The sequence below is a fragment of the Pseudophryne corroboree genome, chromosome 4 (genome assembly GCF_028390025.1).
Source record: "Pseudophryne corroboree isolate aPseCor3 chromosome 4, aPseCor3.hap2, whole genome shotgun sequence".
NCBI lineage: Eukaryota > Metazoa > Chordata > Amphibia > Anura > Myobatrachidae > Pseudophryne > Pseudophryne corroboree.
The window spans coordinates 505631218-505649476 of NC_086447.1; the positions used below are offsets into that span (position 1 = coordinate 505631218).

The 18259-nt window shown below is 47.2% G+C and overlaps 1 protein-coding gene across 1 annotated transcript in view; it reads right to left on the reverse strand.

Annotated features, from left to right (window-relative positions):
* The window catches only part of LOC134909862 (amine sulfotransferase-like), a 111081-nt gene that overhangs the window by 78874 nt on the left and 13948 nt on the right, over window positions 1-18259 (reverse strand). The window contains exons 2-3 of the mRNA XM_063917191.1: window positions 10457-10635; window positions 5328-5536 (exon numbers count right to left, since the gene is read on the reverse strand). Of these exons, the coding sequence (XP_063773261.1) occupies window positions 5328-5536; window positions 10457-10616 (369 nt within the window). The 5' untranslated portion in view covers window positions 10617-10635. The remainder of the gene's footprint in view (window positions 1-5327; window positions 5537-10456; window positions 10636-18259) is intronic.

Consider the following 18259-nt stretch of genomic DNA (forward strand, 5'->3'; position numbering starts at 1 on the left):
GCTGGGCAAGGGCGGAGGTTAAGAAACCAGACGCCAGGGAACCAATCACAATCGAGAGGCTGAGGAAACTGATAAAAGCGGTCCCAAGCGTCTGCCGCGACCAGAGTGAGGCAAGGTTGTTTACAACGGCTTTTATTATGGCTTTTAGGGGGGCATTCAGGGTTAGCGAGTTGGTAGCGCAGTCCAAAACAGCAAGGGAAACAGGGCTGCAGTGCAGTAGCGTTACCGTAGCGGAGGACACAGTACTGTGTAAAATACGCAGATCAAAGACAGACCAGAACGGAAAGGGAAAATGGGTGCAGCTGCGCAGGCACGACGACGCTGCGGTCTGCCCGGTAAGGGCGGTCGAAGCATTTAGGATAACAAGGCCGGCAGGAGGAGGGAATTTTCTGGTACACAAGGACGGGGCGGCGCTCACTAGGTACCAGTTTGCAGCAGTGTTGAAGAGATGCGTAGGAGCACTTGGCTGGCAGGCAGAGAGGTTCGGGACACACTCGTTTAGAATAGGGGCGGCCACGTCAGCCGCTAACGAAGGGTGCGCGATCGAAGAGATCAAAGCATTAGGCAGGTGGGGGTCCAACAGCTACAGGCGCTACATTAGACCCCTCAACGACGAAACAGAAAACATCTAACGATCATGTCCCCCCCCTCTCCCACACAGCCCCATCCGCAAGAAAAAAGGAGGCGAGGCGGATATGGATCGTCGGTCACTCATACGTTCACTGGGCGGCAGCACGGGCCGCCGGGAGGCCGTATGGAAAGCAGTTGGGGCTAGCGGAGAAAGAGGGGAAGGTATGCTGGTTTGGGCAGAGAGGGATGAGGTGGCACGGCTTGAGGGGCACCCTGTTATCCGGGGAAGAAGCGACAAGCAGCCCCGATACCATAGTATTACACCTGGGGGGCAACGATTTGGGCGACATGAAATCCCTAGACTTGATCAGGACAATACGGGATGATCTAGCATGGGTAAGCGAGCGATGGCCGGGCGTAGAGCTAATATGGTCTAACATCATTCCCAGGCTAGCTTGGCGCGGAGCCCGGAAAGGGGCAGGAGTGGAGAGGGCCAGGAAAAGGGTCAACGCGGCCGTGGGCAAATGCGTGGCCGCACTAGGGGGACAGGTCATACGGCATAAGGACATCAGTCAAAAGATCGGGGGCATGTATAGGAGCGACGGGGTCCATTTGTCGGACATTGGGATTGACCTTTTTAATAACGCGCTTCAGGAAGCACTGGAGGCCGGGGGTCAGTAGCTGGTTGCAGGGTGGGGGCTTCGGGTCTCGGGGGAGGGGGGCAGCCGAGATCCTCGTGTGGCGGGAAGAAGCGGTGCGCAAGGCATGGCGAACGGGGGGAGCCAGCCGAGGTTGGCAGATTCACCCTCGGTGAACGGGCGCAGGCTCGGCTCCAGCTTTGGACGGTTGGGCCAGGGAGCTGCGTGCCAGGTGAGCGTGATATGCGCCAGGAGGGCTGGTTCCCCAGGGGCGTTGCCGCGGTGCCTACAGGGTAGGCAGGGCACGCCCCCAGGAAATCAGGAGGGGTCAGGGACCCAGGGGCGCCTTGCCCACCACTTCTATCCGTGCCCCGCAACCTTGTAAGGTAACATGTAAGGTAATGGAAATAAACTGTGGCCAGTAATTCGATCCAAAGGAAGTGTGTCAGACTCTTTATTTCAAGGGGAGCTTATTAGCTTATGTGAGCGGAAACAAAGGGGGCCGCCGTAGGTCGACCTCTCCCCCTTATGGTAACAAAGGCGCCGAGCCCGGGATGGCGCCGGAGAGGGGTAAGGGGGAGGGGCGGCAGGTGGCCCGCGGGCCAGCGGCACAATGGAAAGGAGGGGCGGGCAGGTGTGCCCGTCCCCTCTTTCACACCTACAGGCGCTGGTAGCCTGTAGAAGGCGAGGGGGCCGGCCGGATAGCGGGCGGGTTAAATAGGAAGGCGGGGGGGAGGAGGCGGCCACTGGGAAAGAGGAGCACAGAGAGTGACCCACCCACCCACCCATTTAGAAAAGGTGTATATAGGTACATATACTTACAGTTCAGAGTTTTATCGTATAAATCGTTGCAAGTTATAATACGGTTGTATGTTTAATGTGTTAAGGAAAATTAAGGAATACGTATGTCACAGTCAGCGGGCGGCGGGAAGAAGCCGTGCGCAAGGCATGGCGAACGGGGGGAGCCAGCCGAGGTTGGCAGATTCACCCTCGGTGAACGGGCGCAGGCTCGGCTCCAGCTTTGGACGGTTGGGCCAGGGAGCTGCGTGCCAGGTGAGCGTGATATGCGCCAGGAGGGCTGGTTCCCCAGGGGCGTTGCCGCGGTGCCTACAGGGTAGGCAGGGCACGCCCCCAGGAAATCAGGAGGGGTCAGGGACCCAGGGGCGCCTTGCCCACCACTTCTATCCGTGCCCCGCAACCTTGTAAGGTAACATGTAAGGTAATGGAAATAAACTGTGGCCAGTAATTCGATCCAAAGGAAGTGTGTCAGACTCTTTATTTCAAGGGGAGCTTATTAGCTTATGTGAGCGGAAACAAAGGGGGCCGCCGTAGGTCGACCTCTCCCCCTTATGCTCCCTAAGCTGCAGCATGATTGACATGCTGTGGCCATTTTGGGGTGGCCAGCATTTCAGAAAACTGGTGCATACCAAGTCTGTAGCAGACTGAAGCAGCCTATCCCCACGTTCACACTGTGAGTGGAGTTGCTCTAAGTCAGTTAATGTTAACACACCGCCGTGTTGTCTGGAGCTGGGGTTGGCAGATGGATGGCAATGAGCTGGGTGGCGCTTGCCGTGCTGTCTGGAGCTGGTGTAACAGAATGATGACGGTGAATGTGGCAGCACATACCTGCGGTGCAGACACACTGGCGGGTGTACTCAGCAACTTAATGCCTGTACGGTCCCACCAACTGGATCTGTGCCAGGATATCTTCTATTTCCCTGTACTCTGGTTCCAGAATGATGATGTATGATGTATGTACCTGCTGCAGTGACGCAGGAAATCATGGGTGCGTTGAGTTATTATGGGCTTTCCTGCTCCCCAGTCATGCAGATGTCCGGATTTCCCCAATGCAGAGGAAAACTTTTCAGTGTTGGACAATAGGCTACAAAAGGATCACTCAGCTTAAAAAATAACTTTCAATAAAGATTTCCCAAGATGCTCGGTAGGTGAAATTGTTTGTAGGCAAAAGGCTATTCCAGTGGATCGGGATATAGCCAGGTCTCACAGTGCAAATCTTACAGTTTAGAGCAAGGTGCCAGAAAACAAATGCACAAGTGGCTGTTACCTTCAGATCCCTCTCCCAGTAAATGATGTCATATGTAGCTAACAGGCTACAATGTCGAACACCATCTTAAGATGGCATTAGTTAACAGTGCCATTCTAGGGCATGGTAAATCTTACAATGTAGCAGACCCCATAGAAACCTAAGGAGGCTGCTATTGTGATTGGGGATGAGACCAAGCAAAACCACTAAAAACATTTTGCTTGGGGTTTTAAAACATGTACAGTAGCTCAAAAACCTGGGATAAACTGTTCAGTCATAAAGAGGACACCAAAAGAGCAATTCAATTGCTGTACCAATCAGGTGTCAGTGCTGTTGGCACCAACATTTCTACTGGTTACCCCCTGAGGTGACAAGCAGATATGTGTGGAAAGTCTGTGGTTTGGGCGCTTATATGGTAGCTTGGGTGCTCTAACAAGGACGTTATATTGGTTTAACTGCTATATACAGATGGAGCCTCCATCATCCTTGCAGTTTCTCCACCTAAACGGAGTATTAGTCACACCTTAGCTATAGATCAGGTTGTTGAGTTCTTGCACAGACAGGCGCATTGAGGCACAACAAAATACAAAGCATGCAATACACATCTTCCACACTGGGTGGCTTATGCTCCACTAATCCAGTACTGTAGAGCAAATATGTACATTATCATTACACGCTGCATGCAACAACTCTGCATTTGCTGTGGAGTTGTCCCATTGAATGTGCTCTCATTAGATTGCTGCACAAACCATGGGTGTTCCTGAGCGGTGAAGTGAATGCAAAAAAAGACATGGGTGGTTATGGGAGTGTCACCGCTCATATCAATGAATGCAGCTGGATTTCCAAATACAAAGTCACATCCACAGCGGCCATGTTTAGAGGAATTTCAGAAGGTGACACTGTATCTGCCATAGGCACACAATAGTACACAAGGAGAAGACTGAAACTAGCATTTGCATATTAGCGTCTTTGCGACTCCGCTATTGTCGCAGCTGTGCATGCATTTGCACCCATTTCCTGTGAGAGCAGCTCTCATTAATAATAGAACATGTGCACCAGCCGTAGCCATGGAGCAAGAGATCCAAACTAATTTGATGGATATCTGCATATGTTAGCTCAGAATAGGATGCAATGCTGCGCCCTCAACAAGTCCACTGCAAATGTACTCTACATGCTTAGTCTGTTTTCTGCCCTATTGTCACCTGGTAGCTTCCATCCAACTACAAATGAGAAGCAATTGAGATGCATCACTCATAAGTACTGTAAGATGTGTAGCAGCAGAACTGTAACTAGACATTTTACAGGAATAGGGACAGTGCATGCCTTTTGCACTCACACAAAAAATGGGTAAGGTCTAATGTGAAGGGGCATGGTCACACAATAGTACTCCCAATTCCAATTATGCAACACAGTAGTGCAACCTTATTCACATTCTACCTCACAGTAATGCCCCTTATACACATTAGGCCACACAGTGCCACAAAGTAGAAACCCTAGATCACCACTGACATGGGTTGCGAGTGATTCAGCTCTGCTAGTACTGCTTGGGTCTGTGGCTCAAAACCATCCCCATGGCTAGCAGTGGAGGATGTGGGTGTTCAGAGTTGGGAGAGTGGTGGTGGTGAGGATGTGGCTCTGTATTGCTGATGCTACTACTGCAATGTGTGAGCTGATCGCTCCAGCGAGATTAAGAGGAATAAGAGGGTGGAGCTGAGGCGGCGCAGAGAAAGGGGGGTAGATGTGTATTAGGAAGAGCAGAACGGCTGGGACACACTTCGGACACTGCATTACACCAGAAGGAGCCGAGCGCACAACTAATGAAAATGGGCACCCAGCAAAAAAGACCTTACGGCAGCACCTGGTTCTGCACCTCCAGAAGACCTGTGCTGTGTGCAAGGCACCTTCGGCACCACCCTAGTTAATGCCCTTTAGCAGAATGTGATGCATGCACAGTTTGTTAATCATTACTCGGTTTGTCTGTATTCGAATTTGCCTAAATTTTAGAATCAGGTCCACAATCTGCAAACTAACACATTTTACCAGCATATTCAAGAAATGGATGGTTGTGTAAATACTTTTGATCTTCGCTTCCTCAGATCCTTCGGCATCAGATAATAGGGCATGTGTGTTGTGAAGAGACGAGGAGAGGGACGGCTGTCATAATCAATGTTGTACAAATTGTATTCTAGCCATGGAGCTTTGGCCATGTTGTCAACATCTTCTGATACATTCCATTGACTTTCTTTGAATATCAGACAGAGAATATTTTGTGTCCAAATTGTTCCTGTGCAAAGAAAATGGTGTTTAATTAGCTTCTGTTTGCATTATTTAGTATAATCAGTGCATACAATATAAAGATCATTGTGCCTGTAAACACAATGTAAAGAGATGTAAAGAGACACTTTTGCTTTATTTTTTATTAATATATACAGTATGTACATTTTTATGTTGTTTTGCAGTATACTCCCCATCTACCCCTCACAGCCAGCAACATATTTTTGGGCAGCGTTTCAATATAATAGAGGTAATAGACTGCGCATATGTTGTGACAAATCACATTGAGATACTGGCTCCAATTTGCCAAATGCAATAGCTATCTGTGGGCTGGAAAACCAAGCTGCCACTGATGTGAGCTGGGTTATAATCAGGGGTGGGTTGGGATGGAAAAACCAGCCTGGAAAATTTATGGAAGCAGCACTCATGAAGGTGCGGACTGATGAGGGGGTGGGGTCTGTTGAAGGGGGTGGGATCCCTCCTCATAGGGCCTGATTGTACGCAAATGCACCCTGCCATGTGTCTTTTGCTGCAGTTGTGTCTGAGACCAAGGGCAGATTGGGAACTAAAAGTGGTTCTGTACATTTTTGTAGAATTGGCCCTTTATGGTCAGAACAAGAGGTATAACATATCGTGTAGCCATGGCAGCATCACTGGATGGCAGAGTTGCTGTACTGCAGAGATGGAATGACAATAGTATCTAAGGTTGAAAAAAAGACAATTGTCCATCAGGTTCAACCTATTTGTGGTCTCCTATGCACGATTATTTTGTATAAAATTTTGACTGAAGTTGCTGACTGCCGTTCCAATTAACCCCTCTTTTTTATAATAACCATAGTGCGTGACTATGCCCCGTAACCCTGGATATCCTTATCCATTAGGAATTTATCTAAACCATTCTTAAAGGTGTTGACTGAGTTGGCCATTACAACTCCCTCAGGCAGGGAATTCCAAACACGTATACTGTATTCCTTACCGTAAAAAAGCCTTTACGCCGTATTGTGTGGAATCTCCTCTCCTCTAACCTGAGCGAGTGTCCACGAGTTCTCTGTGTTGATCTAACCAAAAACAGGTCCTGCGCAAGATCTGTATATTGTCCCCTTATATATTTGTAAATGTTGATCATGTCCCCTCTTAATCTCCCCTTTTCCAATGAATGGGGACACTGCAGTGTAGTGAGTGTGGTGGGCTGCCTGTCATATGGAGGGTGGGACCACATGACAACACACAAAACAGGCCCCACAGACATGTCAGCCTACCAAGAATCTTCCTGGTGAGTCGTATGGCCAATCCACCCACGGTTATAACCCCACATGGTTGACCTTACAGTGTGTTTTGTATGGGATGTATAAAAATAAATATAATTCTTTAGGGGAAAAAAATGTTTTCCTCCCTAATTTTAAACTAAAACTACTATTGCAGTCCAAGCATACCCTCCCACAAATCCTCATGCTCATGCTCTGACTGCACCCAATTTATTTTAATGAGAATGACAGGTGCTATTTCATTTAAGTTGTGGTCCCTCAAAGTACAAGTTGTTTGTTGTTCCATATGATTTTTGTTTTGCAAATATGTTTTTTACAATGAATTATGTTTTTAAAGGAGTGTGTGTCTTTATTTATCTTTTTTTTCAGATGCACTGCTGGTGGCAGAGGGATTTTGATTCCAAGCATGGTTATAGTTCTACCAACATGCAGCCACTACAATTGGGCATTACAGGGCTTGCTGTGACTTGTAGTTTGGCAGTAAAAAATATATTAAAATGTGTGTGTCAAAAGTGAGCCCTTGTTTTTAACCAAGAGCATGGTCATAGCCTGGAGGAGGTGGCTGTGTTTGTTGGTGTGCCCTCGAAGACAGCAAGTAGAATCCATCTACAGTGGAAGAAGCATGGACACCAAGAATTTCAGCGGCAGCACAGTGGCCAAAGACGTGGATTTGTTTGAAGAGCACCAGACTGATCTGCCACATCTCACGTGGCCCTCCAATTTGCCAGATCTTGGACTTTGGGACTGTTTGGTTGGGTCTGGCATTGTACTGTTGGAGCAGTTTCTGACACATTTGGAACCTATTGGTGGTTGCTAGGTGCCCCAAATGCCTGCGGTCCTGATTTGTCATGATCGACTTTCGGCCACCCTTCTGCCGCTGAGATTCTTGGTGTCCATGCTTCTTCCACTGTAGATGGATACTACTCACTGTCTACGAGGGCACACCAAGAAATGCCTCCACCTCCTCCAGGCTATGGTAATGCTCTTGGCCAAAAGCAACGCCCTTTTGCCACTCTGCCACGTCACATGTACGACCCATTGTTCTACCTGAAAAAGAAACAATGTCTCATTTGCATTGTATCAATACCTCAGACATTCACAATAATTTTAGTGTCACCATCTACACACATATTCATGTCCTGCATCATTGAACTTATACCTGTAGTCTTTCCACAGTCCATATTATTTTGTCCGGTGTATTTAAATACCAATAATACAATACGTGATTACTGGTGGCAGCCTCTCCCTGTGACAGTGTATACAATGTTTCAATATGGTCAAAGAGAAAACTAGCATGTACTAAGTAACTAAATGATATCAGCCCAATCCAACCAATTTATTATCCGCCCAATCAGAAAAAGAAAGTACCAAATATATATACAAGTGGTAGATCAAAAGGTGATAAATAAATGGATAAATAGGCAATAATTAATTACAGGAAAGAATAAATAAGTATAGCAAACTGACACACTCCTTAAAGTCCGCTAGTGTGCACGATCTCCAATGTTTGATATATCCTCACAGATGTAGTGTCAGAAACACATTTATATATAAGAGAAAAATAGAAAAACAAAAATACAATGTGTAGTATTTCAATCAACAATAAAGAAGGAAATATATCCCTCTTGTGTCCAGAAAAAGAGAGGTGATAAAGGTAGTTCTCGTGATAAATGACAGGAAAGGTCCTCACCACTGCTTCAAAGATCAGTCAGAGCATACCGAATACTCACTTAAATTGTGCGTTGGAAGAACTTATCAAGGTTTCTTTTACCAAACCAATTCAATAGTAGGGACAGATCCTATTAACAGACATGGATCAGCAAGTTAATGTGTACCCAACTCACTTGTTTATGGATTAGGATCCACATATAGCAGTTTCTTTAAATGCTGAATCCACACATATGTTGGCTTGATTAAAATGAGATTTATTCCAAACACAAATTAAAATAGACTGGATCAAAATGTCGTTGATACTGAGACTAGTGGACTTTAACCAGGAAAAATCCAGAGACTTTTTTTCCAATCTCTTGGAGGTATTCCAACGCTTTAATGCAGGTTCTAGTCCGGACCTTTTATCTGTTTTCTGACTTTGTAACATACCATCCTGAATTGTGAACATTTATCTGGAACACTGACTTTCAATATACAGTGTATATATATATATATATATGTATATATATATATATATATATGTATATGGATTGTCACTTTATCGTAATTAGTTTAGCTGTTTCAGTCTATTTTAATTTGTGTTTGGAATAAATCTCATTTGAATCAAGCCACCATATGTGTGGAATCAGCATTTAAAGAAACTGCTATATGTGGATCCTGGATCCTAACCCGTAAACAGGTGAGTTGGGTACGCATTATCTTCCTGATCCCTGTCATTGTTGCACTAGCATGAAGCACTTTATGAAAAAGATTTTTAAAACAAGGAAATAGGAAAAATCCATGGAAATGTATATGTGGTATGTAAATATAGGAACACTATATAATGCACTGATAAAGATTGTTGAACATTTACATGCTGGGAAATGCTTAAATGATTTTTTAAACACAGTTGAAAAATGTGGTCAGATATATATGGCCAATTGTTTAAATGATTTGATATTTGTGGTAACGGTATTTAGCAAAGTTAATAATGCATTGGATCACGGGGGGATTTGGAGATAAAGATAAGGATTATAGCAATACAAAATATGAGATCCGTCTGAGTGTGGAGGAGGGCATGGGGCATTGGTATTGGATAAGAGGAAATGGCTTAGCCAGGTGAGGGAACCTCACGGGAGGGATGCCTGTAGCGATTACAAAAATCTTATAGGGCAGAGGAACGGTATTTCTGTAAAAGAATTAAAAAGGGCGTGAAATGTGGCATAAAATTAAGATAACCTCATGGAATGTAGAGGGATGGAATTCCACAGTAAAAAGGGAAAACATAGTGGAACATCTAAAAAGAAAACAATCCGAAGTGGCCTTTATTCAGGAAACGCACTGGTTAATGTTTATTTTCTTAGTGCAGCTCATAATTCACCATAATATACCTTACTGTAGTGGTTGCCAATTTCAGAAATCAATCACTATTGCAAAGTATGTTAAAATCCAAGTAATTGTATACTCTGTGTGCACCTGCATAGCCGGAAAGACCTTCCAAAGTTCGCTGTCTCCATCTACTAAAGTTGATCAGAATTTCTGGTTCAGCATAAGAATTGTTTCTGCCCTTAGAATAAGGCATACAGTATAGCCAGAAAAGCCTGCATTCTGCAAATAACACCCCAATCTGCAAAAGCCCAGTCAGGTCATCAGAAGGCATACATCATTGGTCACCTTGAAATACCTGCCATCTTCAAGAGCAAACTATTTATCATGCTAAAAAAATAGGTGAATGATGTATAAAAACCACAAGAAACAGCATTTAATATAAAATAATGAAATATGCTGTATAGGGTACATCAGTAACACTTATGATCTGTTTTATTATTCAAATAATTAAACATTTAGTTGACATTTTTCAAAATAGACGATGCAATCAAAATACACAGGCTACTGAATGTTTTTGACTTTTTGTTAACTTGACTGATTCCCATTTATTTTTTGTATCCATGGAAATTATAAAAAAAGAAAATCCTAAAGCTGCCTACATCATTTACTTAGAATTACTAACTTACCAGATTTTGGGTAGGTGACCAAAAAAACATCACTGTCTCTAATTTCCATATGTTCTATAGAGTCCACAACTTCCGGTGTAGATAAGTCTGCTACAAAGTACACGCCCTTATGCTTGAACGAGAAAGAGTTACACAACTCATCCACCAATGTTTGGTCCATGATTCCGTCTAACGTAAACCTGTAACAGGTAAATAGGTATATTGAAAAAAAACTTGGCTTCATGGGGGGAAATTGAATTGATCGCCTAAAGTCTCCCGTGACAAAAACTGGACTTTACAGTAATTTGTGCCCGATGGTGCTATCAATATTAATTAATTTATGGAAGCAGCCCTAATGGGATTGGGGTCTGTTGTGTGGGTGGGGTATGTGGAGGGGTGGGATTCCACCTCATAGGGTCTTAGTCTGAGTTGGATGCAGTTGCGGCCTTCCGTTTGTCTTTTGCTCTAGTTGTGTCTGTGACTATATGCTAATGATGCTACAATGCAGTTCCCTAGTGTACATCCTAGTATCCAAATATGTCAAGACTGTCAGTGTCTACAGATGCTGCAATCATGCTTTGTGCATCTTTAGACGCCACCATCGGTCGCACCTTTGAATCTTTCACCAGCCATATGCTAGAGCAATTCAACATCTCTATATGCAACCACTTTCAGCAACATGTTCACACTATGGGGGTGATTCAGGCCTAAATTTAGCACATCTACGATCAGCTTCCCTGACATGTGGGGGGACGCCCAGCACAGGCCTAGTCTGCCCCACATGTCAGTCCCTGCCCCGTCTCACAAGTACAGAAGTATTGGACAGCGGCAATGGTTTTGTACTCTAGGAGTAGATCCCAGCCAGCGCAGCTCCTGCGCACTGGTTGGGCGCTACCCATCGCTGTGAGGGTCGTAGCGACTGTGTGTGATGTCACGCAGCCTCTGCCCGCCCCCCCCCCCCAACTGTCTGGGCATGCCAGCGTTGCCCAGACTGCGCCCCCTAAACGGCGGCTAAACATTGCCGCCCCGCCCCCTCCGGCCCAGCGATCGCTTCTACCTGTCAATCAGGCAGCGGCGATCGCTAGCCTAAGACAGCTGCCGGCTGTCTGGCATGCGTCGGCGCACAGTGGCGCCAGTACATGCGCAGTTCAGACTCAATCGCTGCTGTGCGAAAACGCACAGCAGTGATTGAGGTCTGAATGACCCCCTATGTTACATCTGTGTCTGATGAGCCAACCCCCTGTAACCACACAGGAATACCCAACATATTTACAATAGGCATCTGCGTTCATTTCTGAATAATCCCATAGAACAGCTCATATTACAAAATCATAAATAAGGTATAATTGCCATTGTGGTCATGGTGTGAGCTGGGTGGATGGGTGGTTTCTAGGTAACCAGAACCTTGCTCCCACATTCCTGTATTTGCCTATACTGTACCTGTCTAATTAGGAAGAGATTTATTGGTCCTGATGATTTTCACATGTGCAGTAAAAAATACTCACTGGGAAAATGTCAGCTGTGCAAATTTCCCAGAGACCTGTGCTTGCACAGTAGACTTTGACATAGCACCAAACCAGTGGCATAACTAGGGGTCCGCAGCCACTGCAAGCGCTTGGACGCACGCAGGGCTGCGGGGCGCCCTAGTTGCAGCCACTGATTCTGTTTTGGGAAGGAAGGACATGGAGGCCACAGCGCGCGCCTCTCCTGTGTGTCCCTCCTCGGGCTCCGGCGGCAGCGGTGTGTCTGTTTAATGAAGTGCCCATTTGTGAGCTCTGATTGGCTCACGAACCGGCACTTCATTTGACAGACACGCCGCTGCCGTCGGAGACGCAGGAAAGACACACAGGAGAGGTACACGCTGTGCCCTCCGTGTCCCTCCTTCCCAAAACAGCACAGCAGCAGGGGAGCCCGGGGGGGGGGGTGTATTTGGCACTGGGGGAGCATATTTGGCACTGGGGGGGAGCATATTTGGCACTGGGGGGTCATATTTAGCACTGGGGGAACTTATTTGGCACTTGGGGGGGCATGTTTGGCACTAGGTGGGCATATTTGGCACTGGGGAGCATATTTGGCACTGGGGGGAGCATATTTGGCACTGGGGGGTCATATTTAGCACTGGGGGAACTTATTTGGCACTTGGGGGGGGCATGTTTGGCACTAGGGGGGGCATATTTGGCACTGGGGAGCATATTTGGCACTGGGGGAACATATATGGCACTTGGGGGGCATAGTTGGCACTGGGGGAGCATATTTGGCACTGGGGGCATATTTGGTACTAGGGGAACATATTTGGCACTGGGGGAGCATATTTGGCAATGAGGGGGTATTTGGCACTGGGAGCATATGTATACCTGGCACTGTGGGGGAATATCTGGCACTGGAGGCATATGTGGCACTAGGAACACAGCCCTAGCAACAAGTATTACCCCCTGGTTACAAGCACAACACCCAACTCATGAAATCCCCAGCAACAAGCATTACCCCCTAGCAACGAGCATGACACCCAGTGCATGAAACCCCTGGCAACGAATATTACCACCTGGCAACAAGCTTGAAACCCAGCACATGAAACCTCTGGCAACAAGCATAACACCTACCGCATGAAACCCCTAGCAACGAGCATGACACTCTGAGCATGAAAACCCCTGGCACCGTGCATGGAACCAAGAGCATGAAACCTCTGGCAATGAGCAGATAATTTAAAAGTAATTAGAAGCTTTACTTTAGGACTTAATGTGTAATGTGCATTTCGGTGTGTGGCATAATGTATCACGGACATTGCAGTGTGTGTCATAATGTGTCACAGGCATTACGGTGTGTGGCTTACTATATCACGGGCATTGTGGTATGTGGTATAATGTCTCAGGGGCATTGAAGTGTGTGGCATAATGTATAACGGGCATTGCGGTGTGTGGCATAGGGTATAACGGGCATTGCGGTATGTGTCACAGGCATTACGGTGTTTGGTATACTATATCACGGGCATTGTGGTATAATGTCTCAGGGGCATTGCAGTGTGTGGCATAATGTTTAACGTGCATTGTGGTGTGTGACATAGGGTATTGCGGTATGTGTCACAGGCATTACGGTGTGTGGTATACTATATCACGGGCATTGTGGTATAATGTCTCAGGGTCATTGCAGTGTGTGGCATAATGTATCACGGACTTTGCAGTGTGTGGCATAATGTGTCACAGGCATTGTATGTGCTATAATGTATCAGGGGCATTGCAGTGTGTAGCATAATGAATAATGGGCATTGCGATGCCTGTCATAATGTGTCACAGGCATTACGGTGTGTGGCATAATGTGTCGGGGGCATTATGGTGCGTGGCATATTGTGTCATGGGCATTTTTGTGTGTGGCATAATGTCTAAGGGCCATTGCAGTATGTGGCATAATGTATACTCGCCATTACTATATGAAGGAAAAATGACAAATAATGTAAGGGGCATGATTCAGGATTATGTTTTTTTCCTGTGGTGGCCAACGACTGGGCATGAAGGTTGCAAAACTGGGGTATAAGGTAGTCTTTTCCTGCAAAGCCACGCCCCTTTATGCAAAGCTACGCCCATTTCAGCAAGGCCATGCCCCTTTTCGCGGTGTGTGCCCAGATTCATTGCTTTACTAGTGAAAATTATGGGGAGGAGGGGGCGCCAGAGTATTTTTTTTGGCTTTGGGGAGAAAAAATTCTAGTTACGCCACTGCACCAAAGTCTACTCATTTGCCCCACTGGCTAGAGTGAAGGGGGCTTGGATGTAGCCTACATATGGGCAACCTCATCTCTTAATACCTGTCTGCAGGTGTGTCTGTGCAAAGGGACAAATTCAAGGTTGATTGCAAAATAACATTTCTGTAACGTCCTAAGTGGATGCTGGGGACTCCGTAAGGACCATGGGGAATAGCGGCACCGCAGGAGACTGGGCACAAAAGTAAAGCTTTAGAACTACCTGGTGTGCACTGGCTCCTCCCCCTATGACCCTCCTCCAAGCCTCAGTTAGATTTTTGTGCCTGAACGAGAAGGGTGCACACTAGGTGGCTCTCCTGAGCTGCTTAGTAAAAAGTTTAGTTTTAGGTTTTTTATATTCAGTGAGACCTGCTGGCAACAGGCTCACTGCATCGAGGGACTAAGGGGAGAAGAAGCGAACTCACCTGCGTACAGAGTGGATTGGGCTTCTTAGGCTACTGGACATTAGCTCCAGAGGGACGATCACAGGCCCAGCCATGGATGGGTCCCAGAGCCGCGCCGCCGGCCCCCTTACAGAGCCAGAAGACAGAAGAGGTCCGGAAAATCGGCGGCAGAAGACGTCCTGTCTTCAACAAGGTAGCGCACAGCACTGCAGCTGTGCGCCATTGCTCTCAGCACACTTCACACTCCGGTCACTGAGGGTGCAGGGCGCTGGGGGGGGGCGCCCTGAGACGCAATAAAAACACCTTGGATGGCAAAAAATGCATCACATATAGCTCCTGGGCTATATGGATGAATTTAACCCCTGCCAGAATACATAGAAAAACGGGAGATAAGGCCGCCAATAAGGGGGCGGAGCCTATCTACTCAACACACTGGCGCCATTTTCCCTCACAGCTCCGTTGGAGGGAAGCTCCCTGGCTCTCCCCTGCAGTCACTACACTACAGAAAGGGTTAAAAAAGAGAGGGGGGGCACTAATTACGCGCAGTATTAAAGATACAGCAGCTATAAGGGGAAAAACACTTATATAAGGTTATCCCTGTATATATATAGCGCTCTGGTGTGTGCTGGCAAACTCTCCCTCTGTCTCCCCAAAGGGCTAGTGGGGTCCTGTCCTCTATCAGAGCATTCCCTGTGTGTGTGCTGTATGTCGGTACGTTTGTGTCGACATGTATGAGGAGAAAAATGATGTGGAGACGGAGCAGATTGCCTGTAATAGTGATGTCACCCCCTAGGGGGTCGACACCTGAGTGGATGAACTGTTGGAAGGAATTACGTGACAGTGTCAGCTCTGTATAAAAGACAGTGGTTGACATGAGACAGCCGGCTACTCAGCTTGTGCCTGTCCAGACGTCTCATAGGCCGTCAGGGGCTCTAAAGCGCCCGTTACCTCAGATGGCAGATATAGACGCCGACACGGATACTGACTCCAGTGTCGACAGTGAAGAGACAAATGTGACTTCCAGTAGGGCCACACGTTACATGATTGAGGCAATGAAAAATGTTTTACACATTTCTGATAATACGAGTACCACCAAAAAGGGGTATTATGTTCGGTGAGGAAAAACTACCTGTAGTTTTCCTGAATCTGAGAAATTAAATGAGGTGTGTGATGATGCGTGGGTTTCCCCCGATAACAACTGATAATTTCTAAAATGTTATTGGTATTATATCCTTTCCCGCCAGAGGTTAGGGTGCGTTGGGAAACACCCCCTAGGGTGGATAAAGCGCTCACACGCTTGTAAGGGCTCTACCCTCTCCTGAGATGGCCGTCCTTAAGGATCCTGCTGATAGAAAGCAGGAGGGTATCCTAAAATGTATTTACACACATACTGGTGTTATACTGCGACCAGCAATCGCCTCAGCCTGGATGTGCAGTGCTGGGTTGGCGTGGTCGGATTCCCTGACTGAAAATATTGATACCCTAGATAGGGACAGTATATTTTTGCCTATAGAGCATTTGAAAGATGCATTTCTATATATGCGTGATGCACAGCGGAATATTTGCCGACTGGCATCAAGTCTAAGTGCGTTGTCCATTTCTACCAGTAGAGGGTTATGGACACGACAGTGGTCAGGTGATGCGGATTTCAAACGGCATTTGGAAGTATTGCCTTATTAAGGGGAGGAGTTATTTAGGGTCGGTCTTTCAGACCTGGTGGCCACGGCAACAGCTGGGAAATCCACGTTTGTACCCCAGGTCGCCTCTCAACATGAGAAGACGCCGTATTATCAGGCGCAGTCTTTTCGTGGACAAGCGGGCAAAAGGTTCCTCATTTCTGCCCCGTGACAGAGGGAGAGGAAAAAGGCTGCAGAAATCAGCCAGTTCCCAGGAACAGAAACCCTCTCCCGCCTCTGCCAAGCCCTCAGTATGACGCTGGGGCTTTACAAGCAGAATCAGGCACGGTGGGGGGCCCGTCTCAATGAATTTCAGCGCGCAGTGGGCTCACTCGCAAGTAGACCCCTGGATCCTTCAGGTGATATCTCAGGGGTACAAATTGGAATTCGAGACGTCTCCCCCTCGCCGTTTCCTAAAGTCGGCTTTACCGATGTCTCCTTCTGACAGGGAGACAGTTTTGGAAGCCATTCACAAGCTGTATTCCCAGCAGGTGATAATCAAGGTACCCCTCCTGCAACAGGGAACGGGGTATTATTCCACACTGTTGTGGTACCGAAGCCGGACGGCTCGGTGAGACCGATTCTAAATCTAAAATCTTTGAACACTTACATACAGAGGTTCAAATTCAAGATTGAGTCACTCAGAGCAGTGATTGCGAACCTGGAAGAAGGGGACTACATGATGTCTCGGGACATCAAGGATGCTTACCTTCATGTCCAAATTTACCCTTCTCACCAAGGGTACCTCAGGTTTATGGTACAGAACTGTCACTATCAGTTCAGACGCTGCCGTATGGATGGTCCACGGCACCCCGGGTCTTTACCAAGGTAATGGCCGAAATGATGATATTCCTTCGAAGGAAGGGAATTTTAGTTATCCCTTACTTGGACGATTCCCTGATAAGGGTAAGATCCAGGGAACAGTTGGAGGTCGGTGTAGCACTATCTCAGGTAGTGTTGCGGCAGCACGATTGGATTCTCAATATTCCAAAATCGCAGCTGGTTCCGACGACTCGTCTTCTGTTCCTAGGGATGATCCTGGACACAGTCCAGAAAAAGGTGTTTCTCCCGGAGGAGAAAGCCAGGGAGTTATCCGAGCTAGTCAGGAACCTCCTAAAACCGAGCCAAGTCTCAGTGCATCAATGCACAAGGGTTCTGGGTAAAATGGTGGCTTCCTACGAAGCAATCCCATTCGGCAGATTCCACGCAAGAACTTTCCAGTGGGACCTGCTGGACAAATGGTCCGGGTCGCATCTTCAGATGCATCAGCGGATAACCCTGTCACCAAGAACAAGGGTGTCCCTCCTGTGGTGGTTGCAGAGTGCTCATCTTCTAGAGGGCCGCAGATTCGGCATTCAGGACTGGGTCCTGGTGACCACGGATGCCTGCCTGCGAGGCTGGGGAGCAGTCACACAGGGAAGGAATTTCCAGGGCTTATGGTCAAGCCTGGAGACATCACTTCACATAAATATCCTGAAGCTAAGGGCCATTTACAATGCTCTAAGCTTAGCAAGACCTCTGCTTCAAGGTCAGCCGGTGTTGATCCAGTCGGACAACATCACGGCAGTCACCCACGAAAACAGACAGGGTGGCACAAGAAGCAGGAGGGCAATGGCAGAAGCTGCAAGGATTCTTCGCTGGGCGGAAAATCATGTGATAGCACTGTCAGCAATTCCGGGAGTGGACAACTGGGAAGCAGACTTCCTCAGCAGACACGACCTCCACCCGGGAGAGTGGGGACTTCACCCAGAAGTCTTCCACATGATTATAAACCATTGGGAAAAACTCGACAGGTATTGCGCCAGGTCAAGGAACCCTCAGGCAATAGCTGTAGACGCTCTGGTAACACCGTGGGTGTACCAGTCAGTGTATGTGTTCCCTCATCTGCCTCTCATACCCAAGGTACTGAGATTGATAAGATGGAGAGGAGTAAGCACTATATTCGTGGCTCCGGATTGGCCAAGAAGGACTTGGTAACCGGAACTTCAAGAGATGCTCACGGAGGATCCGTGGC